This window comes from Pelodiscus sinensis, chromosome 27, assembly GCF_049634645.1.
Source record: "Pelodiscus sinensis isolate JC-2024 chromosome 27, ASM4963464v1, whole genome shotgun sequence".
NCBI lineage: Eukaryota > Metazoa > Chordata > Testudines > Trionychidae > Pelodiscus > Pelodiscus sinensis.
In genome coordinates this window covers 14518262-14542970 of record NC_134737.1, presented here as the reverse complement: position 1 = coordinate 14542970, position 24709 = coordinate 14518262, and the positions used below count along the sequence as shown (strand labels likewise).

General features: G+C 47.6%; 2 protein-coding genes across 5 annotated transcripts in view; one reads left to right on the top strand and one right to left on the bottom strand.

Annotated features, from left to right (window-relative positions):
• The window catches only part of CEPT1 (choline/ethanolamine phosphotransferase 1), a 45838-nt gene extending 40494 nt beyond the window's left edge, over positions 1 to 5344 (bottom strand). For 2 of the 4 annotated variants that reach the window (XM_075910316.1, XM_075910314.1), the window contains exons 1-2: positions 5210 to 5344; positions 3162 to 3565 (exon numbers count right to left, since the gene is read on the bottom strand). In XM_075910316.1, the coding sequence (XP_075766431.1) occupies positions 3162 to 3500 (339 nt within the window). In that variant the 5' untranslated portion in view covers positions 3501 to 3565; positions 5210 to 5344. Of the gene's footprint in view, positions 1 to 3161; positions 3566 to 4695; positions 5069 to 5209 lie in introns of those variants that run through there. The other 2 variants (XM_075910315.1, XM_006115699.4) reach the window with 2 other exon arrangements.
• Positions 5296 to 24434, top strand: DRAM2 (DNA damage regulated autophagy modulator 2). The gene is made up of 8 exons (XM_075910317.1): positions 5296 to 5434; positions 9555 to 9795; positions 11304 to 11371; positions 13615 to 13754; positions 18599 to 18761; positions 21387 to 21469; positions 22776 to 22868; positions 24058 to 24434. The coding sequence occupies exons 2-8, from the start codon at positions 9665 to 9667 to the stop codon at positions 24151 to 24153; spliced, it is 774 nt and encodes a 257-aa protein (XP_075766432.1). The 5' UTR covers positions 5296 to 5434; positions 9555 to 9664; the 3' UTR covers positions 24154 to 24434.
• The last annotated feature ends 275 nt before the right edge of the window (positions 24435 to 24709 follow it).

Genomic DNA, 24709 nt, shown 5'->3' with positions numbered 1-24709 from the left:
AGTGTTGAACCATGCAACCTTAACACAGCACTTACATAGCTTTTTACTAGTTTTTCTTGGGTTTGTTTTAAAAAGAAAAAATTGAAGGCATGAGGAATACAAAAGGAAGAGATTTTCCATTTTCAGGGCTTCCAACTTGTGTTGGCTTGGCGCTGAACCGTGGAAATTTCCTGTTTGCATCTTTGTCCACACTAGACATCTTTCCAAAGAGCATGTCTCCACTGGTGATAATAGCAAGAAGGGCTGCAGGCAGGCACTTCAGAGCATTTGCCATCTTTGTTCTAAGCATGTAACAATCCCGGTCAGTAGCACTCCATACCTTGATAGCACTAATGGAGCTGCTCTACTGTTAGGCTGCGTCTACACTATGAGTTTTTTCAACAGAAAATATGCTAATGAAAGTCTCATTGGCATCAGTCATGATGCCATTAGTATATTTTCTGCTATTTCTTCTTGCGCAAGGGGTTTTTGTGCAAAAAGAAGCAGCGTGGACTTCTTTTTTTGGGCAAAAACCCCATTTTGCACAAGATCCTTATGCCTGTCCCGGACAAATCGTTATCCTTATTTTCTGTCCTTATGCCTGTTGTGCAAAAACAAGTGGCAGAAAATATGCTAATGATGTCACAACTCATGCTAATGCGTCCCTCATTAGCATATTTTCTGCCAAAAAGACTCGTAGTGTAGACGCAGCTTTAGTATTTTCAACAGGGATATAAAAAGAACAGTCAATTACCCAAGAAGCCTAGGTTTAATCAGGCAGTTGAGTCAACTACTCACATTCTCCCCTTCCCCACCCTTGCTGCTTCTATATCAGAGCAACGGGGGGAGGGGGGGAGGGAGGAGAAGAGAGCAGGAGCCAAGGGGAGCCAGCTTAAAAGCTGGTTCCCCCTCAGCACTGTCTCCACAGTGCTGAGGTAGGGGAGGGGAGATAAGCACAGAGAGGCAGAGACACAGCAGTTGGGACCCAGTGAGTAGGGATTAGAGCACCTCCCCCCTTATCATCTAGTTGACGGAAATTCCATCAACTACTTGATTAGCCAATGAATCAAAATTCAACATCCCTAATTTTCAAATCCAACCAATTTTCAGGTGGATATAAAAAGGTCTCTTCTGACATATATGGATATGCAGATATGGCATCCCACACCTAGAAAGTAAACTCACTGCAAAGTCCTTAATGAGAAAAGATTCCCAGGAAATCTTGGTTGAAAATGCTCAAAAGAACTTTAGTGAGGTAAGCTTCTTAAGGCAGGAGGATAACTTGTAAGTTTAGGTTCAAGAATGCGCATTGATTGTTTTATAAATAGCCACTGGCTCAGTCAATTAAACACCTCTAGTCTTTAAGTAAATTCTTTTGTTTTATAATTGAACTTGAGTCCTATTCATAACACAGGAGCAGTAGTCTAAAGGAGGGGGAAAAAAACACTGTGGTACACTAGATAGTCAGGACTGGATACTCCAGGAGGGCAACTCTACAGGGAGGCTGCAGTTCTCACCCTACTATCAGCCTGTAAGCCGGGGCAGGCAAAAGGGCCTTCACAGGCCGGATCCAGCCCACAGAGGCCGTGCCACTCCCTTGCCCCCAGGCCAGCAGGGCGGGAGGAGAGTTTGTATGCTCCCCCACTCCCAAGCCCTAATTGGCCTGGGGACAGGAGGAGTGCACGAAGTTTCCTCCATCCTACCCCTGCCCTGCGAGGAGCGCATGGCACTTAGAAGGAGATTCTAAGCAAGGCAGGAGGTGGCTTCGTGTACTTCCCTGCCACCAGGCCCCGATTGGCCTGGGGGTGAGGGAGCACGGAAAGTTTCCTCCCACTGCCAGGGACGTGGTGCTTAGTGGGAAGGGGGGGGGGGAGGCAAAAGGAGCTCCCCAACTCCCAGACCAATCATAGCCTGAAGCAACCTGGCCATGCCCCTTCCGATGCAGCCTGGCAAAAAACTATTGCCCACCCCTGCTGTAAGGCAAAGCCAGGACTGGTGAAGCCCATTGGAGACCGTGCTTGAGTGGCTGTCAGGCTGGTTATCTTAGAGCAAGGGTCAGCAACCTATGGCTCAGCACAGAACCAAATATGACTCTTTGGTCATTCCCAAAATAGATGGTCTTTTTTTGTCTATTTCATCTTTAGACAGAGGTGAAGGAAAGGCAGTGCACTCCAGTAAGAACTGACTGCACTCCTGGAAAAGTTGACTGGGGCACTCTGCTTCTTTAAAGGGCCGGCTGAGGCATGTTGTAGGGAAATGCATACGCACTCCCAGCCGGGAAAGGGGCTGGCAACAGCAGATGCCTCCATCTGGCTAGGCCTCATCTGACTGCCACAGTCTGTCCCCAGCTGCCGCACTCCTGGAGCAGACCCCGTTGGCCGGCCCCAATGGCTCTGCGATGGCTGTAACAGCCTGACCACAGCAGCCCAGTTTGGGCTCCAGCCATGATAGCCTGGCCAACAAGGCCTCAATGGGGGCCCAGCCCCCCATCTGGCCACAGCATCCTAGGGCAGGCCAAATGCCACAAGCAAGACTTCCTAATACTTGAGGAAGGTAGTAACAAGTTGACTCAGCCCTGGTTGCTCCAAGAAGCATCAGACCTACCCATCAATTCAGTCTGATCTATACAGAGCTTCAGGTGACCACAGTCTACTCACAAGACAACAACAGGTGGTAACTGTATATGCCATGCCAAGATAAGATAGCTGCAGCCCTCTTTTCTTGAAGCTCCTTACTTCCTTTGGAATCTTTGTGAGGATACAGACTAATTCCTCTCCATGTCTGCAGCATCCCCCCACAATTGCTAGTAGAACAATTTGAGCACTTTCCATTCTCTTGTGCAATTACATATTCCTTGACTGAATGTTTCACATTGTGTTGACCATGTTCAAAAACTATGTTAGTGCATGTTGGCTGATGATATCACTTCCACTTGCCCCAGTGCAACTAGTGAGAAGCAGAACACGGCACTTCCTGAAGAAAACAGCTGACATGGAACTGCACTTATGTTTTTAAGTAGAAAGATCTCTTTTTTTAAAAAAACCCACACAAAACATGTGTCCACAAAACAGTTCAAAACAAGAACTGTGGATCACTCAGTTCAATGAAACATCTTTCCCAAACACAGTGAAAATACTCACATTCAATATGAACTCTGTCATTGTTAGAAATCCATCTCTTACCTGTTCTGCAGCTGTTGGGCAGTAATACACTAATATTACTGTTGTACATATGTTTATCAACAGTCCAGTAATGGTTATCAGATTTGGGGCGATCCAGGCTGGAGTTCTTCCAACTAGCCATTCCCAGTAACCCTGCATTAGAGGCTCAAGCAAGGACCGTCCAGCACTCTGATATTTGTGTTCTTCTAATCGCTTTAGCTGGTGCTTTGACAATGGAGGTGTAGGCAATTGAACCAACTTGCGTAACACACACACTGTTGCAGGAACATGACCACAACCCATAGGGGATTCTAAGCGTGACTCTCCACATCGCTTCCTTGAGGATCGATGCCCACTCATGGATTGGTTAGCCTTGGAATTTTTATTTGGGAGGTTAGTTGTGAAGTATCAAGATCCCAATCTACCTGGAATATAAAGGAATTTAGACACATTTAAGATGAAGACAATGTGCTTAACTTAGTAGCATTCAACCTCTAAGTGTAACACTATTGTAAGTGTTGGCAGTCCATTTGGCAATCCAGGCCATTTGCAAAGCAAAGGTGTCCTAAAACAGTGTTCAGGTGCATCTGCAGAGAGAAGTTTGAAGGGGATGGAAGTGTCATCTCAGTTCAGCTACTAATGGACATGTGAGCACATTAAAAAAAACAGGCAGCACTAGTTTTCACCCTTGTTGCTTCTCTCAGCAAATATACTGTTGCCCTTGGCCTAGTTTCTAGCTCCAGTGAAAATATAGACCACTGATATGCATCAGAAACCAAAGACTATCTTCTGGTTGAAGTGCAAATCCCACTTTAAAATTGCCTTCGCTGATATAAAGTGTAGCATGAGTACTTAAAAAGCAAAATCATAGCCTACCAAACCAAAACATTATGTTGCACACTCAATTCTCCTCCTGTAAGGACAAGGTGTCACACCACAGCATTGGACAACTTTAGACACAAGAGCTACCTCTAGACTGGCATGATTTTCCAGAAATGCTTTTAACGGAAAACTTTTCCGTTAAAAGCATTTTCAGAAAAGAGTGTCTAGAGTGGCACGGACGCTTTTCCGCAAAAGCACTTTTTGCGGAAAAGCATCCGTGCCAATCTAGACACACTTTTCCGCAAAAAAAACCCCGCTCGCCATTTTCACCATCGGGGCTTTTTTGCAGAAAACAAATCTGAGCTGTCTACACTGGCCCTTTTGAGCAAAAGTTTTGCGCAAAAGGACTTTTGCCCGAACGGGAGCAGCCTAGCATTTCCGCAAGAAGCCCTGATTTCTTACAGTAGGAAGTCAGTGCTTTTGCGGAAATTCAAGGGGCCAGTGTAGACAGCGGGCAAGTTTTTCCAGAAAAGTGGCTGATTTTCCAGAAAAACTGGCCAGTCTAGACACAGCCCAGGAGTCTAAGAAACCGCACAGAGAGGAACAAGTTTTCCACAGACCATTGTACACTTCCAACATTTCATTGGAAACTTCCGTGTGGTTCCAGCGTCTCCAGTGCCAGTAGGAGCGAGAATGCACTTGGCAGCAGGCTGGGTCTTCTGAGAGCACCTACCTGCGTGAACTCGACAGTCTAAATATCACACACGCGTCGCCACCGCTGGCTAGTGCGCTGCGGGGGAGGCGGGAGACACCTGCAGCGAGGGGCCCGCGGGATTCCATGTGGGGGCCCGGGGGAAGCAGGGCTGCGGGGGGGGGGGGGGGGCTGCCACAACATCCCGGGCAACTCGCAGGCCGCTCGCTCGCTCCCTCCCCGGGGACACGGGCTCCCCGAGCGCCCGGGGGTTTCCTGCCCGGGCCGCGAGCCCTTCGGGCAGCCCGGACCCTGCACCGCGGGGTGAAGCCGGGACACGCCGGCCCTCCCCCCACAGGGCAGCTGCAGACAGTAACGAGCCCCGCCCCGCCGCCGGGGGGGGGGGGGACAAGGCCCCCGCTCCGCTCCTCCCCCCACCCAGCTCCGAGGGCAGGGGACCCTCGGGACTCGACCCGGGCCAGGGCCGCACACAGAGACCGGACACACGGAGCCTCACCCCCCCCCGGCGGGCTCAACCCAGGGCACCGGCATTTACCTCACACCTCTCTCCTCACAGGCGCCGCTTTTACGTCCCTTTGCGGCTGCCGTAAATGAGGCGGATGTGAGGCGGGGGGGGGAGGGGTGTGGGAGCCCGGCTCGGGCGCGCGCGGGGCTGGGGGTGTGGCGCGCGTGCGCCCCGGGCTCATTGACCCTCGTCCCCGCCGTGCGCGCGCTGCCCGGGGCGGGGAGCAGCCATGGGGCTGAGGCGGGCGAGCCTGAGGTAAGGCACCCGCGGGAGCGCGCCCCGGGGTCTGACAGGCACACCCCTGCCCCGCCCCACACCACAGCCCAATACTGCCCTGCCCTGCCCCGCCCCACAGCCCCTGCCCTGCCCCGCCCCACACCCCTACACTGCCCCACACCCCTGCCCCGCCCCACAGCCCCTGCCCTGCCCTGCCCCACACCCCTACACTGCCCCACACCCCTGCCCCACCCCACAGCCCCTGCCCTGCCCCGCCCCACACCACAGCCCTACACTGCCCTGCCCTGCACCCCCTGCCCCACACCGCCCTGCCCCACACCCCTACACAGCCCTGCCCTGCCCTGCACCCCCTGCCCCACACCGCCCTGCCCCACACCCCTGCCCCGCCCCACACCCCTACACTGCCCTGCCCCAATGCCTCTGCCCCACACCCCTGCCCTGCCCCACACCACAGCCCTACACTGCCCTGCACCCCCTGCCCCACACCCCTACACTGCCCTGCCCTGCCCCACACCCCTACACTGCCCCGCCCCACACCCCCTGCCCCACACCCCTACACTGCCCCACACCCCTACCCCGCCCCACACCCCTACACTGCCCTGCCCCACCCCACACCACAGCCCTGCCCCACACCCCTACAATGCCCTGCCCTGCACCCTCCGCCCCACACCCCTACACTGCCCTGCCCCGCCCTGCCCCACCCCACACTCCTACACTGCCATGCCCCACACCCCTACACTACCCCACACCCCTGCCCCGCCCCACACCACATCCCCGCCCCACACCCCTACACTGCCCTGCCCTGCCCCGCCCCACACTCCTACACTGCCCCACATCCCCGCCCCACACCCCTACACTGCTGTGACCCAAACCCCTACACTGCCCTGCCCCACACCCCTACACTGCCCCACACCCCTGCACCGCCCCACACCACAGCCCTGCCCCACACCCCTACACTGCCCTGCCCTGCCCCGCCCTGCCCCGCCCCACACTCCTACACTGCCATGCCCCACACCCCTACACTGCCCCACACCCCTGCCCCGCCCCACACCACAGCCCTGCCCCACACCCCTACACTGCCCTGCCCCGCCCCGCCCCACACCCCTACACTGCCCTGCCCCGCCCCACACCCCTACACTGCCCCACACCCCTGCCCCGCCCCACACCACAGCCCAATACTGCCTTGCCCTGCCCCGCCCTGCCCCACACCCCTACACTGCCCTGCCCTGCCCCGCCCCACAGCACAGCCCTGCCCCACACCCCTACACTGCCCCACACCACAGCCCTGCCCCACACCCCTACACTGCCCTGCCCCGCCCCACACCCCTACACTGCCCTGCCCTGCACCCCCTGCCCAACACCCCTACAATGCCCTGCCCTGCACCCCCTGCCCCACACCCCTACACTGCCCTGCCCTGCACCCCCGTCCCACACCCCTGCCCCGCCCCGCCCCACACCACAGCCCCTGCCCCACACCCCTACCCTGTCCCACACCACAGCCCCTGCCCCACACCCCTACACTGCCCTGCCCCACACCCCCTGCCCCACACTCCTAAACCGCCTTGCCCCACACCACACCCTCTGCCCTACACTGCCCTGCCCCGCCCCACACCCCTACACTGCCCCACACCACAGCCCCTGCCCCACACCCCTACACTGCCCTGCCCCACACCCCCTGCCCCACACTCCTAAACCGCCTTGCCCCACACCACACCCTCTGCCCTGCCCCACACCACACCCTTTGCCCCACACCCCTACACTGCCCTGCCCCACACCACCTGCCTCACAGCCCTACACTGCCCTGCTCCACCCCCTGCCCCACCCCGCACCTCTACACTGCCTTGTTTGCCTTTGTTCTGTCTTGCCCGTCTCACCTTACACTGCCATGACTGCACTCCCAATAGTGGATGATTCATGATTCACTTCTCTCCTTGAAATCTATAAGCCTAAGACACTTATCTGACATCTTATTCTCCTGTTACACTGATACTTTTCTTTGTGGGGTCTTCTAATGCTCTAATTAGGGCTATTGAACTATTAAAAATAGTAATTAATCACAAAATTTAAAAAATAGTCGCAGTTTTAATTGCAAACACAAAGGAAAGCGTGCGTAATATTTTTATTACAAATATTCACACTGTAAAAAAGATAAACAAAATAGTATTTTTCAGTTCACCTCATACAAGTACTGTTTCATTCTCTTAATCGTGAAAGAGCAACTTACAAATGTTGAACTTTTTAAACTTTTTTTTGCTTTGTTTTGTTTTTGGGTTTTAACCTAACTTAACTGTTCAGACGACATGCTTCTATGTTGGTGACAGGTTCTGCTCAATAATGATCCAAAGCAGTGCGGACTGATGCATTTTCATTTTCATCATCTGAGACTACAGGCAGTCCCTGACTTACGCGGATCTGACTTATGTCGGATCTGCACTTACAAACGGGGCTTTCTCGCCCCGGAGCTCGCAGGCAGCGGGACTGCCCAGAGCGCAGCGGTCCCGCCACCTCGACCTCCGGGGCGAGAAAAGCTGCTCCGGGTGCCCCTGGTCTGCTGGGGACCGTCTCCAGCAGACCAGGGACACCTGGAGCAAAGGCGGGGAGGCGCGGGACTCCGCCGCCACTGCGGCTTTGCTCCCGGTGTCCCTGGTCTGCTGGAGACGGTCCCCAGCAGACCAGAGGCACCGGGAGCAAAGCCGCAGGGGCGGCGGGGTCCTGCGCCTCTGAGGCTTTGCTCTGGCAAAGCCTCAGAGGCGCGGCACCCCGCTGCCGCTGCAGCTTTGCTCCCCGTGTCCCTGGTCTGCTGGGGGGGGGGGCGCAGCTAGTGCGCCCCCCCCCCCCAGCAGACCAGGCTTTTGTTGTGGACCCTGGGGTAGAGGTGCTGGGGTGCTGCCGGGTTGGTCCTGCAGGGACCTACCTGGCAGCCCAGCTGTTCTGTCCCAGACTCGAGATTCAGCCGCTGTTGAAACTGATCAGTGGCTGATTCCAGGAAGCTGGGGGCAGAGCAATTCTGCCTCCAGCTTCCTGTAGTCAGCTCCTGGTCAGTTTCAATCTGGAGCCAGTTCCGACTTACATACAAATTCAACTTAAGAACAAACCTATAGTCCCTATCTTGTACGTAACCTGGGGACTGCCTGTATCACCAAAAAGTTGCTTTTCTTTTTTGGTGGTTTGGGTTCTGTGCCAATTTTCTTCCACATATTGATCTGAGGAAGTGGGTCTGGCCCATGAAAGCTCATCACCTAATAAACCATCTTGTTAGTCTTTAAAGTGCTACATAGTTCTGTCTAGACCAGACTAACAGTGCTGCATTTCTATCACTTTGTTTCTCAAGTGTAAGATTGGTCTTGTGGTTACAGCACAAGACAGTGATTTAGTAGAACTGGGCTCTATTCTTAGCAGCAAGGGAGGCATTAGAATTCCTTCACTGCACTCCTGTGGGGGTGACCCAGCTGCACATAGTGCCTGTATGCATTCCTCTGTATGAAGGGTAAACTCACTTTGAGGGTTGGATTTTCAAAACTGGGTAGATGTATAAACACAGCATCATGCACTTACCTAACTAGGTGTGCAAACAGAACTGCCCCTGCAGCTAGACTGGTTGTCTTTGGAGGTTCTGGATGGCATCAGCCAGCTTTTGTCTAAAGAAATCTATGCACATATTTAGTGATTTGTGTGAGGTTATAAAGTCTTCAGATGGAATGTGCTCGATAAGTGAAAGAGTTACTAATATTTCTGCATTGTCAATATACTTTGTAAATATGCCCAGTTTTGTTAATGGCAGTTGTAGAAGCTTTAATTTCCTTTGTTATAAAACTGTTATTGAGGAATATTCTGTACATGCTATACTCCCTGATCCCTGGATGGGATTTGATACACAAATAGAGTTGAAGAGAAAGAATCAGAACACAGTGGCCTTCTTGATGCATCTTAGGAAGCAGACACTAGGGCACTAAAATGACAGTGTTTTCTCGAGTTTTCTTCTGTGAGTTGTAATATGAAAGTTTCCAAAATAAACTTCTGTTTTTCGCTTTCTGTTTTTCACTAAGAGCAGTGACTTCCTGTAAGTCTCCAGTTGTGCTTTCAATAACAGTGATTCTAAATACAATCTGTCTTGTCTTACTGTGGGTGTTTATAACAGGATACATATGAAGATTGCATGTTTAACTCTTTGGCTTCAAGGAGAGAAAACCAAAAATCTTTTGCATATTTGATTCTTCGTAATATTTGGACGTGGGAAACAGTGCTGCAATGTGGTGGTTTCAGCAAGGCCTCTGTTTCTTGCCTTCGGCTTTGGTTGTTTGGTCAGCTGCTTCTTTCATATTTTCATACATTACTGCAGTTGTTCTACGTCACATCGACCCTTTGGTGCCCTACATCAGGTCAGTAAAAACTAAGTGCTGCATTGTTAACCATATCACAGTATTCATGCCAGGCTAGTTGTTTCTTTTTTATGCAAATGTTCCCTCCAACTTTTCAAAAATTTTAGTTTAAAGTGTATAGCTTTGGGATTAACAGTTCTAACATTAAATGAATATGATATATATATATATTTATATTTATATATATATTTGTTAAAACCAACACTTGTACATTTACTTTTTTTTGGACATATGCAAACATTTACATTTTAAACTTTTCATGGCCTGTGTTAGGGTCATTACAGTATATAGGGTGTACTAGTGATCACTAGAAATGTTGGATAATTGGAGGCACAGAGCCATAGAATAAATATCTGAATCCAAAGTTCTTGATCTGTGATGCCAACTCTCTGCTTTTACTGCACTTGGACTTATCTGGACACACTCTGCTTTCTAGCCATATGGGAAGGGCAGGGTGATTACAGCTTTTCCCTCCTCCCCGCAGGATTGCAATCTTGAGGTTGGGAACCCGTGATCTGTGACAATATGGCCTATTCATTTCAAACATGGACTTTTCCTCTTTGGTTTTAATATGTTTAACTAAAATCAGTTGCTGGTGCAGTGTCATAGACAGCAATGGGTAGATGTTAGTTTTGATAATTAAGTGCAATCACAGAATTTAACATCTCTCCAGAAGTATTAAGGGCCTGCATGTGCCTCTGCTGCCCTCTTCCTTCAGATGGCTGAACCTACCGTCATATTCTCTCTCTAATGCTTTCTCTAGTTGGTGGGCAGACTGACAGCCTTCACAAATTGATTTGCTCACTATTGAGCTGCTAGAGATGAGTTGTAACTACCCTTATTAGAAAAGGTATCATGCTATGTGCAAATTACAAATAATTCTGTCTTTCCAGCACAAATCTTAGGGAGAGTTAGTTTTCTGGGAATTCCAGAATGTATATTTATTGCTAATCTCTCATATTGAACACTGGAATAAATTGCCTAGGGAGGTTGTAGAATCTCCATCTCTGGAGATATTTAAGAACAGTTTAGATAGACATTTATCAGAGATGGTCTAGATGGTGCTTGGTCCTGCCATGAGGGTGGGGGGCTGGACTCGATGACCTCTCAAGGTCCCTTCCAGTTCTGGTGTTCTATAATTTTATATTCCTTAGTGTATTTCTCATCTGTGTCATGTGCTTTACTTTCAATTAGGCCAATTTCAGTGTTAACTTCTGATTCAGGCTTTTTTTTTTAAGCCCACAGTTTTTAGTTCCTGTTAAGAGTGTTATAACATTGTTAGTCACATAATACGCAATTCACCCCATGTGGAAAGCCATTGCCAGGCCTTTGTTCCACTTAATTCCTACTTTGGTCCTCAAAATAGGGCTTCAAGGAATTTAAGCAGCTCTAAGGCCTCATGCTGGCCTTTGCACAAAGCTCTACAAAGTTAAATTAGCAAAGAAAACTTTTCACTAATTTACACTACATGATGTAAAACCATATTTCATGTACTGTTTTTCTTACAGTGACACAGGGACAATACCTCCTGAAAGATGCTTATTTGGGATTATGTTAAATATTTCCACTTTCTTAGGTAAGTAGATAAAATGATTTCTAGCACATTGTAAGCACTTCTGGAATATAAGTTATTAAACAGAAGAGCTAAGTTAGTTAGTTGCATTATTTCTAAATACCCATGATCCCAGGCAAAAAGCTACATTAGGAGTATGAAGCTGAGACTACAGATCAGTTATTTATAGAGCCCTGAAAATCCATGGTTATCCACTTTATATCCACAGGTACCCACATCCACAGATGTGGATGCAGAGATGCACAGCTAGTTTTTACAGATACAGATGTAGACAAGGATACAAATTTTGTATATACATCGGGCTCTTGTTATTTAGGGTGAAATTAATTATAGGGTTGTTGTAATGAATTATAGGGTTTTGCTCCCCAAAACAAGCATTTATTAGTGCAGGAAACTCAGAGCGCAGCCGTGTTGGTGTGTAACTTTAAAAACAACAAAAGCTCATAATACTATATCTATATTTTTGTTAGTCTCTAAAGTGCTACAGGACTACTCATTTCTAAAGTTACAGACTAACTCGGCTACCCCTCTGAGGCTGTGTCTAGACTGCAGGGTTTTTTTCGAAAAAAGTAGCCTTTTTTTGAAAAAACTTCTCCTGTGTCTAGACCACAGCCTCATTCTTTCAAAATTAAATAGTTAATTTCTTTCTTTTCTTTCGACGGCGGTACTCCTCATTTCACGAGGAAGAACGCCTTTTTTCGAAAGTGCTCTTTCGAAAAAAGGTGTTCTTGAATGCAAACAGGGCTTTTTCGAAAGAGAGCATCCAGACTGCTTGGGTGCTCTCTTTTGAAAAAGCGGCTCACTTTTTCGAAAGAAGAGAGTGCAGTCTAGATGTTCTTTTGCGAAAGAAGCTTTTTCAAAAGTATCTTTCGAAAAAGCCTCTTTCAAAAGAGGCTTGCATTCTAGACGTAGCCTAAGAGTTTAAAAACAATGAGTTGTGTTCATAGGTAAGGGTAAGCTTAAAAGAAATCAAGACATGTTAAGGTATGAAAATTCACATTTAGGATATGTGAATATCCTTAACTGTGCCCTGTGTAAACATGTGTTTAAAAATCAGTTTAATCTAAGCTGGGATCACAAACCCCGCATTCCTTTTTTCAAATAATTTCCATCACTTCACTTTATTTCCTTACTTGAGTTCTTTGCTTTCTTAGGGCTTGTCTTTGCTACTGGCTAGATTAGCACTGCTGTGATTGATGCAGTGACTTCAGTGTAGTGGGTCTGAGGAAAACATGATAAGTCAATGGAAGAGTGCTCTCCAGTTGACTTCAGTAGTCCTCCTCGAGAGGTGGAAGCTATGTCAGTGGGAGAGCATCCGTTGACATAGCGTGGTGTAGACATGGCAGTAAGTCTAGCCATCTTAAGTCACTTGACTTACATACCTTTATGAGCGTAATTGAGATCAATTTACCTCATTAGTACAGACCAGGGGTTAATGCAGGGGTGGGCAATAATTTTTGACTAGGGACCACTTCAGACATTTTTGTCCCAGAAGGGACAGGGCCTCAGGCAGAAGGTGCGGGACCAGAATACTTCCGTGTTTCCCCACCTACAGACCATGATTGGTCTGGGGGTAGAGGAGCATGCAAAGTCTTTGCCCCTCCCTCCCAATGAGAACAGCCAGCTGTTCTGAACAGCTGGCAGTTCCTTCTAGATACCCACGCCCCTGGTGGTGGGAGGAGACTTCACGTGCTCCCTCTTCTGCCCCTAGGTCAGTCAGGGCCTGTGGAGGGGAAGCATGTGAAGTCTCTCGCTCCCTGTCCCCGCCCTGCAAGGGAGTGCCGCGCTTTGAGTCAACTGCCAGCTTTAAGTGCTGAGCCCCTTGCAGGGCTGGAGGAGAAGTCTCCTCCTGCGCTCCCCTTGCCCCCAAGACCTGATTGGCCTGGGGTGGGGGAGCGCACAGAGTCTCCTTCCGCCCTGTTCCTGTACTGCAAGGAGCATGCAGTGCTCAAAAGCACCGCATCCCTCGCAGGGTGGGAGGAGACTGCGCACTTCCCTCCAGCCCCAAGTCCTGATTGGCCTGGGGCGTGGGGGGAATGGCAGGGCCTCCGCTGGCCAGATCACCTCGCTTTGTGGACTGGATGCGGCCCATAGCAACCCTTTTGCCCACCTCTGCCTTAATGTCACACTAATTTATTTTTTGCCTTTTAAATGTCAATTACTTCTGCCTCATACCATGTTACAGTTGACAAGAACAGTCTCCGTGTTTACTTAAGCCTCAATGCTTTTGGGTTGTTTGTTCACAGGTATTGCTACCGTGTATGTTCGCTATAAACAGGTTTATGCTCTGAATCCAAGGGAATCCAAGATCACCAGACTAAATAAGGCTGGCTTTACACTCGGAGTGATAAGCTGCTTTGGACTTTGCGTTATTGCCAACTTCCAGGTTTGTGTTCTGTCTGCAGTTTTCTGGATGTTAGAAGGGAATGACCATCCGGTATTTGGACCAGATTTCAGAGACGCTGAACCCTCAGAAGCTTAATTCATAGCTGTAAGAGCTCAACACCTCTAAAAATATGGTCTTTTATGTATATTTTGTTTCAAAGCATCAGAGCTTTTTTAAAAAATTACAAGCCCTAGTCATCCCTGTCCTCCTGTGTCTCAACTGTGTTTTTCTCTACAACGTTAACTTCCTTTTCAGAGTCTTCCCTCTTTTAAATCTTCACACCGCAAACAAGATATGCCGTGTCCAACTTCCAGATGTCTCCCATATGATGGTGACAGATACACATTTGGCAACCATGTCATACATGCCCACATCTCAGGAGAAGTCTCATGCATCCAGCTGATCCGTCAAAGGCTGCTGGCATTTTGTTTGCAGTTATATTTTTTGGCTACTGGGGTGTCTCCTGAGCAAGGACCCAAGCAGGCTAATGGCCTATTGGGCTGCATTAGTAGGAGCACTTCCAGCAGATCAAGGGAAGCAATTATTCCCCTCTATTTGGCACTAGTGAGGCCACCTTTCATAGAACTGGAAGAGACCTCAGAAGGCATCTAGTCCAGCCCCCTGCTCTAGGCAGGACCAATTCCAACTAAATCAACCCGGCCAGGGCTTTGTCAAGCCAAGACTTAAACACCTCTAGGGATGGAGACTCCACTACTTCCCTAGGTAACCCATTCCAGTGCTTCACCACCCTCCTAGTGAAATACTTTTTCCTAATATCCAACCTGGACCTCTCCCACCACAACTTGAGACCATTGCTCCTTGTTCTGCCATCTGTCACTACTGAGAACAGCCTTTCTCCATCCTCTTTGGAACCTCCCTTCGGGAAGTTGAAGGCTGCTATCAAATCCCCCCTCACTCTCGCTTCTGCAGACTAAATAGACCCAAGTCCCTCAGCCTCTCCTCATAAGTCATATGCTCCAGCCCCCTCATCATTTTGGTTGCCCTCCGCTGGACCCTCTCCAATGCGTCCACATCCTTTTTGTAGTGGGGGGCCCAGAACTGGACACAATACTCCAGATGTGGCCTCACCAAAGCCGAATAAAGGGGAATAATGACATCTCTGGATCTGCTGGCAATGCTCCTCTTAATGCATCCTAATATGTCATTAGCCTTCTTGGCTAAAAGGGCACATTGTTGACTCATATCCAGCTTCTCATCCACTGTAACCCCCAGGTCCTTTTCTGCAGAACTACTACTTAACCGGTTGGTCCCCAGCTTGTAACTATGCTTGGGATTCTTCCGTCCCAAGTGCAGGACTGTACACTTGTCCTTGTTGAACCTCATCAGATTTCTTGTGGCCCAATCCTCCAATTTGTCTAAGTCATTCTGGACCCTATCTCTGCCCTTAAACGTATCTACCTCTCCCCCCAGCTTAGTGTCATCCGCAAACTTGCTGAGGGTGCAATCCATCCCCTCATCCAGATCATTAATAAAGATATTGAACAAAACCGGTCCTAGAACAGAACCTTGGGGCACTCCGCTAGAAACCGACCGCCATCCTGACATCGAGCCATTAATCACTACCTGCTGGGCCCGGCCTTCTAGCCAGCTTTCTACCCATCTTACTGTCTATTTATCCAATCCACAATCCCTTAACTTGCTGGCAAGAATATTGTGGGAGACCATATCGAAAGCCTTGCTAAAATCAAGGTATATAACATCCACTGACTTCCCCATGTCCGAGCCAGTTACCTCATCATAGAAGCTAATCAGATTGGTCAGGCACGACTTGCCCTTTGTGAATCCATGCTGACTATTCCTAATCACTTTCCTCTCATCCAAGTGCCTCAAAATGGATTCCTTAAGGATCCCTTCCATGTTTTTTCCAGGAACCGAGGTAAGACTGACCGGCCTATAGTTCCCTGGATCATCCTTCTTCCCTTTTTTGAAGATGGGCACTACGTTTGCCTTTTTCCAATCATCCTGGATTTCTCCCGATCTCCACGACTTTTCAAAGATAATAGCCAAAGGCTCCTTGATGACATTTGCCAACTCCCTCAGTACCCTCGGATGCATTAAGTCTGGACCCATGGATTTATGTACTTTTAGCTTTTCTAAATAGTTCCTAACCTGTTCTTTACCCACCATGGGCTGTCCATCTTCATCCCATCTTGCGTCACTTAGCGCAGAAGTCCAGGAGTCAACCTTGTCCGTGAATACAGAGGCAAAGAAAGCATTGAGTACTTCAGCTTTCCCCACATCATCTGTCACTAGGTTACCTTCTTCATCCATTAGGGGCCGCACACCCTCTCTGATCACCTTCTTCTTGTTAGCATGCCTGTAGAAACCTCTCGTTATCCTTCACATCCTTAGCCAGTCGCAATTCCATTTGTGCTTTCACCTTCCTGATAACCCCCCAGCATTCTCGAGTTATACCTTTAAACTCCTCCCTGGTCATTTGTCCAAGTTTCCACTTTTTGTAAGCTTCCTTTTTGTGCTTAAGTTCACCAAGGATTTCCCCTGTAAGGCAATCCGGTCTCCTACCATGTTTGCCTCTCTTGCTACACGTCGGGATGGTTTCTTTCTGTGCCTTCAATAAGGCTTCTTTAAAATACTGCCAGCTCTCCTGGACTCCTTTCCCCTTCATGTTAACATCCCAGGGGATTCTGCCCATCAGATCTTTGAGGGAGTCAAAATCTGCTTTTTTGAAGTCCAAGGTGTGTATTTTACTACTCTCTTTTCTTCCTTTGGTCAGGTTCCTGAAATCTACCATCTCATGATCACTTCTTCCCAGGTTGTCACCCACCTCTATTTCCCCTGTTAGCTCCTCCCTGTTTGTGAGCAGAAGGTCAAGCTGCGCACGGCCCCTGGTCGGATCCTTCAGCACTTGTGTAAAGAAGTTATCCCCAACATTCTCCAAAAACTTCCTGGATTGCCTGTGTACTGCCATATTGGTTTCCCAACAGATGTCAGGGTGATTAAAGTCCCCCACGAGAACCAGGGCCTGCGATCTGGAAGCTTCATTCAGTTGTCCGAAGAAAGCCTCATCTACTTCATCCACCTGTTTCTGTGGCCTGTAGCAGACACCAACCACAACATCACTGCTGTTGTTTGCTCCTTTAAACTTAAACCTGTTGAAAGTCTATGGGTTTTCTCCCTCTTTATACTGGAGTTCAGAGCAATCGTAGTGCTCTCTTACATATAGTGCAACTCCTCCTCCTTTTCTCCCCTGCCTGTTGTTCCTGAACAGTCTATACCCTTCCATGACAGCGCTCCAGTCATGCGAGTCATCCCACCAAGTCTCTGTTATCCCAATTAAATCATATTTCTTGGTCTGGGCCAGAGCCTCCAGTTCTTCCTGTTTGTTGCCCAGGCTTCTCGCATTAGTGTACAAACACTTCAGGTAACCACTTGATTGTCCTATCTTCTCCATTCGAAACATGGGTCTTCCTTTCTCACTCCCCTCAGGGTTTTGGTCACCGTCCCCTGATGAACCTAGTTTAAAGCCCTCCTCACTAGGTTTGCAAGCCTGCCCGCGAAGATGCTCCTTCCTCTCTTCGTTAGGTGGATCCCATCTCTTCCTAACAATCCTTGTGCCCGGAACAGAGTCCCATGGCCGAAGAAACCAAAGCCCTCTCTGCGACACCATCTGCGCAACCATGCATTTACGTCCTCAATTCAACGATCCCTGCCCAGTCCTTTTCCTTCAACAGGGAGGATGGAGGAGAATACCACTTGCGTGCCGAATTCTTGGATCCTTCTTCCCAGCGCTACATAATCCGCAGTAACATGCTCAAGGTCATTCTTGGCCATATCATTAGTTCCCACGTGGAGAAGCAGGAAGGGGTAGCGATCCGAAGGTTTGATCAGCTTGGTAAGCCTCTCAATGACATCATGAATGCGAGCTCCCGGGAAGCAGCACACCTCTCGAGATTCCAGGTCCGGACGGCAGAGGGATGGCTCAGTCCCTCTTAGGAGGGAGTCCCTGACCACCACCACTCATCGTTTTCTTTTGGGGGGCGGTGGCCGTGGAACCCCCATCCCTAGGACTATGCATCCCATGGCTTCCAGTAGATGGTGTTCCCTTCTGGTTTCTTCCTTGTGAGGTCACTTCCAGAGCTTTCAGCACTGCAGAGCCTGTGGAGAGAGCTTGAAAGCGATTGACAACTCAACAAATTTAATTGAGAACACTGAGTGCTGCCAACTCAAATAATGTGCTCTTTAGGAGGCTTGAGAGTAGCAATAACACTATTATAAGTAGTATGTAGCCAATGAGAGCTCAGTAAAAGCTTTTATTCTTCCATGGTCATAAGGCCCTCCCAGGTAACTAAAAAGAAGGGGTTTGGGTGGGGTTTTTTTTTTTTTAAATAAAAAGGTCATGTTGTCATTCTCAGGTCTGTTAACATAGTCCTAGATACTGCGCTAAAATTCTTGCTGTTCTGGCCAGTTCACTAAAGTCTCTGCTCTTGAGTGAAGTGTCACAGTAACTACTGCAAGTGGCCAAGATTTTAGTTTTATGTTTCATCTGAAAGCCTGCACTCCAGGAGCCAGTTGCTCCATGACAACATGTATTGACAGCTGGCAGCTGCTGAATTAGTGTGAACCATATGTAGATTTCTTTTGAAGGTCTCCCATTCAAGTACTGACACAGTCCCAGCACTGAGAGTTGAGAGATGTAAGGACACAACCGTTAGTGGTGATGGTAACTACAAGCAGAGCTTTTATAGAAATAAATTGTCTGAGTTTCAGTACAAGTGGAGGTATCAGCACTGTATTAAGCTAAATTGTGTTCTGTGAATGTTATGTATATGTTATATTTTATTTATATCTATCTTTCCCCCTAGAAATATCCTCTGGTTTATATGCATGTAATTGGAGCCTGTATAACATTTGGAATAGGAGCCATTTACATACTGGTTCAGACTATCCTTTCCTACACAATGCAGCAAAAAATCTTTTGGATCCGAGTGACCGTGTTACTGTGGTGCGGAACAAGCATAGCAAGCAGTATCCTTTGTTGTGAAATACAAGTAACACTAGTAATATAAGCTAACCATAAAATAGAATAAGTATATGAAAAGTGTAATGAAAGGTGTAGAGTCTCTCTTAAATAATTGTTGGTGCTAAACAACATATAACACATACTAGTCAATAGCCATACAATCTACATTGTGCTCGCTATTCATATGGCCTCTTGGATTTTGTCTAACATCAGAAAGAAAAGAATCACTGAGTTAACCCTGTTGTCTGTGAGAGTAAGGGATCATCTTCCAGGATCGGTTGTAGATCCTTGCTGATGTTCTGGAATATTTTAGCTGGGGGCTGTAGGTGAATGCCGGTGATGCTCTGTTATTTTCCTTGTTGGGTCTGTCCTGTAGTAAGTAACTTTTGGATACTCTGTTAATCTGTTTCTTCACTTCCCCAGAGGGGTATTGTAGTTTTAAGACTGCTTAACAGAACTCCTGTTTGTCTCTGAGGGATTGGAGCAAATATCTTAGGGTTTGGCAGTAGACAATGGACCATCTGTTGTATTCTGGATGAAAGCTGGCGGTGTGTAGGTAAGTATAGCTAAACTGGCCAGTATGTTTCCAGTATTGGGTGGTGTTTATGTGACCCTCACTTATTTGCACTGGAGTGTCCAGGAAGTGGATCTCTTGTGTGGACTGGTCCAGGCTGAGGTTGATGGGTGGAATTGTTGAAATCCCTGTGGAATTCTTCAAGTGCTTTCTTCCCGGGGGTCCATATGATAAAGATGCCATCAGCATAGCCTAGGCAGAGGAGGAGCACTTTGGGACATCAGCTGAGGAAGTGATGTTCTAAGTCAGCTATAAAAATGTTGGCATGCTATGGGGCCATGCAGGTGCCCATGGCAGGGCCACTGACTTGATGATATAAACCATCCCCAAATCTGAAATGGTTGTGGGTGTAGACAAAGTAACAAAGCTCAGAAACCAGCTGTGCTGTGACATCATTGGGGATACAGTTCCTGATGGCTTGGTGTGGAATGTTGGTGTAAGAGAGCATCTACATCCATAGTGGCCAGGATGGTGTTTTCTGGACAATTGCCAATGGATTGTAGTTCCCTCAGGCAGTCAGCAGTGTGTCTCAGATAGCTAGGAGTGGTGGTAGTGTAAGGCCTGAGGAGAGAGTCCACATAGCCCGACACTACTGCTGTAAAAGTGCCAATGCCTAAGATGATAGGGTGTCCAGCAGATAGAACGCCCCTGGGCGGGGCTCCAGGGGTGTGTCTGTACAGATTTGTTCCTGTGCTTCTTCAGGGAATTTCTTGAGTAGATGATGTAGTTTATTTTGGTACTTCTCAGTGGGATCAGAGGATAGTGGCCTGTAGAAAGTGGTATTGGAGAGTTGCCTGGCAGCCTCTTGGTCATGACAGGAATTACAAGAGGCCCCCAACATGCGACTGCTCAAGTTCTGACCGTCCCCACACTTACATCCATTTTTGAAAGTGTGGAAGGGGCCGGAAACCCCCCCACTTACGTCCTCGGCCCGCATTTACAATGGCGCACAGTGCCTATCGTAAATGAGGGCTCGCGTTACAGTGCCTCCTACTTGCGACGCTTCCCCAGGAACGGATCGCGTCGCAAGTCAGGGGCCTCCTGTAGTTCAATAAATTCCTATAGTCTATGTTACACAGGAAGTCAGACTTGATCACAGTGGGTTTTTCTGATCTTAGAATCCATGAATTTAGCTCTTCCTACTTCTGCCACGCTGTCATCCAAGCATCAGCCATGTGATTCCACCACCACAACTTCCACTGATGCACCGTTCCCACCCCATTAGTTATTTTTAAGGATTGCAGGAATTCATTAACTAAGAATCTCAAGTAGTGGTGAGGAGATCAGACCCACCTACAGAGGCAGCGCAGAGCCGGAGCTTCTTGCAGCCAGGGGAAATACCTGGATGTGCGTCTGATCTCTGTTCAGGAACAGCTGTGCAAGGGAAGAACAAAGTCTGTCTTGCCCCAGCTCAGTTGGAAGTCAGACTTGGGGTACTCATTTTTCCAAGGAGTCCCCAAACTGAGTAGGCCCCTGGGCATAAGCCCATGCATTAATCCACCACTGACCTGGATTAGCAGCTAGGAGCTCCTGGCTGAGACATTCCCAGCAAGACAGGGGAGATCAGATTCCCCTCTACGAGTCTGATCTAGGAGTCCCAAGAGTGAAGCCGGGCAATCAAGGCAGCACAGAAGGGAGGAAGGCTATCCCATGGCTCCCCTACAGCAGCTTTGCAACCACTCCAGGACCCTGTTTTGGGGTGGTATCACCATGGTTACAACACCATGACATTTCAGATGTAAACATGTGAAAACATGAAATTTACTAATCTTCAAACTCTCTGGGTGTGAAATTGGCCAGAATGAACCATGAATTTGTAGATTCCTAGTTATGGGTAAGAAATTACTCTTTTGTTGCAACAAGTAACTTTCTGTTTCATCTCCAGGCTACTGTTCACGATAGCAAATACTTATCTTGGCATTTCAGAGCCCAGACCCCCATCCCATTTATGCAGATACCTGGCCTCAGGGTGAAACTTGGTCTAGATTTTAATGTGAATATTTTTTTCCAAACTTGGCATTTATCATTTCACATCTTCCTTAACTTGTTTCTTTAGTGTTTATTTCCTCAGTTATTTTATACAGTGGCCTGTATGGGACTAATCTAGTACAGAAGCTGCACTGGGAGCCACATGAGAGTGTAAGTCTTATTTTTGAGAGCAGAGAAGAAAATGTAAAACAATTCCATGAAGGAAATTGTGTGCATTTAGCCTTGGAGAAAGTGTTCCATGTATGAAGACTAATGCAGACTTTCTAACTGATGGGAATGTCCAGGGATGGGAATGCCCAAGCTGTTCGATTGAGTGGATCACAGTGGTGAGGGGATGCAATTTGCTTGTTCTTGGAGAATGGAATTGGGAAGGAGGGGCAGAGAGGATAAGAGCTGCTACTACTTGCTTGTGTGTGTGTCTCTCACAAACTCTTTAAGTTTTAATCAGAGACCATGTTAATTCTTAGGTTTAAGGAGACAAAGTAAAGCTTGATCATTTAATCTTGATCATTAAAGATTGATCATTTAACAACACTTTGTTTCCACATCTCCTGTGTTTGCTTTTCTGTGCGTGATTTCTCACTGGTTGTATCTACAGTTTTCCTTCAAATGAAAGTGTACATTTCTTACGTGCTTTAGATGACCTTCAGTAGCCAATATAGATAAGTGTATGAACAACTGAGAATTAACATAAAACATTTTCAGTAAATGAAACAACTGTACTTTTACTGTTTGAGGAAACATGAAATTGCTTGCCTGATTGTAAGTAAAGGTTGCAGAATCAAGCCCTAAATTAGACTAGATACCTTGAGATGTGTTAATGAACAAAGGATTTTTGAGGACTGTGTGAAAAGAACTTTACAGAACCTGTACTTAATAACTTCTTAAAATAATCATTGGTAAAGTTTTAACCATGACTAGCATAACCACAAAGTTATGATTGGAACTGTCAGCCAACAAGACTGTTCAGACACATTTTAAGATGGTAACATTTTGCATTGAAGATGAAACCCTGTGCTGGTTGGTGGGTTACTGAAGTGGGTATGAGCAATATAAGGAAGAGAGCAGGAGACAAAAGCATGGAGAGAGGAAGTGGGCACATTAAAGGTACATATGTGATGCAGCTATACTTTGTTAGTTGACCTTTAGAGGCTGTTATGTAGTGAAGCAATACTGTAGCCCCAAATATACGTTAGATGCAATGTGTACAAGGTGCATGAGTTCCAAAAAAGAGTGAGTTAGGAATTGGCAACCATCTGCACATGTATCTTTCTTCGCCCTTTCTCTCCCAGACATCAGGTAAATTCAGTTTGCTCTATTCGGTTATGAAAAAGTTGCATAAAAGTAAAGGAAAAGACCTAACTGATCTAAGTAAGCATTCTTTGAAATGCTAAAATGTAAGCCTTCTATCACTGAAGAAGCCTCATTACATAGATGTATTTTCTCATTAACACAGGGCTACATAGTTCACATCATCAGCACAATTTCAGAATGGTCTCTGGCCTTTTCCTTCCTCAGCTTTTTCCTTACCTACATCCGTGATTTTCAGGTAAAGTAAAGTTTTTGCCCAGTGACTCTCAAAATAAACATAATGTCCTTTATCAAATATCAGATCTGGTAAAAGTCTAACCAGCCTAGTTATAACAACATACCTTTCTTTTCGGTATAAGAGGGGAATGTTTCTGAAAATTCTTGGTAACTGAAAACAGGATTAGAATGAAAACTGTTTTGCCATCTGTGATGAGGTGGACAAAGCCTGACATCCATGCTGGAGGCCTTTCAGCACCCTGGCCAGCAACAGGAGGAGTAGAGAGGTCCTCTGAGCAAAACAGAGTGGCAGCCTCCGCTGCAGCCAGTCAGGGTGCCGCAGGAGCTGGTAGGCCAATGCCTGTCAAGTTCCTTCCTGGAGCTCGACCCAGGCAGATCCAGGGCTGACTGGGGAATACCAGCACTATGGACAGCTCCGAGTGGGAGCTGGCCATCATATATGGTGGGAGCCAGGTCCTATGGCTGAAGGCTAGCCAAGAAGCCAAAGGCAAGCCTGCAGAATCCCGGACAAGGGGAACGCAACAAGGCCCTAGAGAAGGGCTGCATGGAAAAGCATCCTGGGAAAGTGGCCCAGGGACATGATAGTAACTAATTACTTGAAACTCAGCAGGTAACTGCTACTTGTAGGGTCCCTGGGCCAGGACCCAGAGGAGTGGGCAGGCCTGGATCCCCCTGAACCCCCCTGCAAACAGCACCGGGGGGTGTGTGGGTGTGTGTGTGTGTGTGTGTGTGTGCGCGCGCGTGCGTAATAGAGGCCTGATCTACGGCTACTTACTGGACGCTGTTTTGCCTGCAGACAGGCGAGTAGAGACTGTAAGATTCCCCTCAGCCACCAAGGGGCACTCGCCCGAAGGGTGGACCCCATTACACCATCCTATATCTGCCATACGCTCTGCACTTGTTGTCATCTGTAGATCAGCCAGTTATCTCCTTCCAGGGCAGTGAAGGCTTTTGCCCATGAATAGTCACGATAAAAGTTTGCACAATGCCTTACTATCTCCTTATGGGAATTTCAGGGCTATTTGAGTTACTAATATTTTGCTTTCTTAGCAGGCAATTAGTTTGAGTGATGTGCACTTCAGGGTGCTCAGAGTTGGCTGCAGAAGCTACTCTGAGGAAAGTACAGAGTAAATAGTGGAGCTCTGCTAAATTATGTTTTCTTTCCTTTCTCTTTTTTTTTTCTGTTACAGAAAATTTCCTTGCGTGCTGATGTCAGTTTAAGTGATCACAACTTTTGCAATACACCCAGTAACTTTGTGGCTGATGAACGCACACTGTTGATTTGAGAATGTTTATAACTAACTGGGAGAGTAAACACACTTTTACTGCTTCTATATCTCAAGAATTTAGAAAGGAGCAATAATACGGACAATGTATATAAATGTTTGTATAAAAAATTCCATCCAATTAAAGAAGTGACTAAATTCAGTCACTTCGACATAAAGGGCTTTGCAGTTAACACACTTAACAGTGCACTAATCAGTATTGTCAATAACCTGTAATACATTTCTGAACTTACACATTTTATAAAATGAAGAATAAAATGGACTTTGGAAAGTTGAATGTCTCTGCTGATTTGGTCCATCTGTTCTACACACACAGCAAGACCTTGGACAAGCTTCTAAGTGATTTCCACTCAGAACCTAATGCAACTCCCATGGAAATCAGTTACAGTGATTTTCATTGTAGGCTGCATTGAATGAGGTTTTGCTAAACAGATGGGCATAGGTGGAGAGGAGTTCTGCCTTATACTAGGGATGTGAAAGGTTAATCGATTAAATGGTTAGCTTTACCCTTAAAGTTGCTGCTTACTAGTGCAGGTTAACTGGTGAGGGTTGGAGC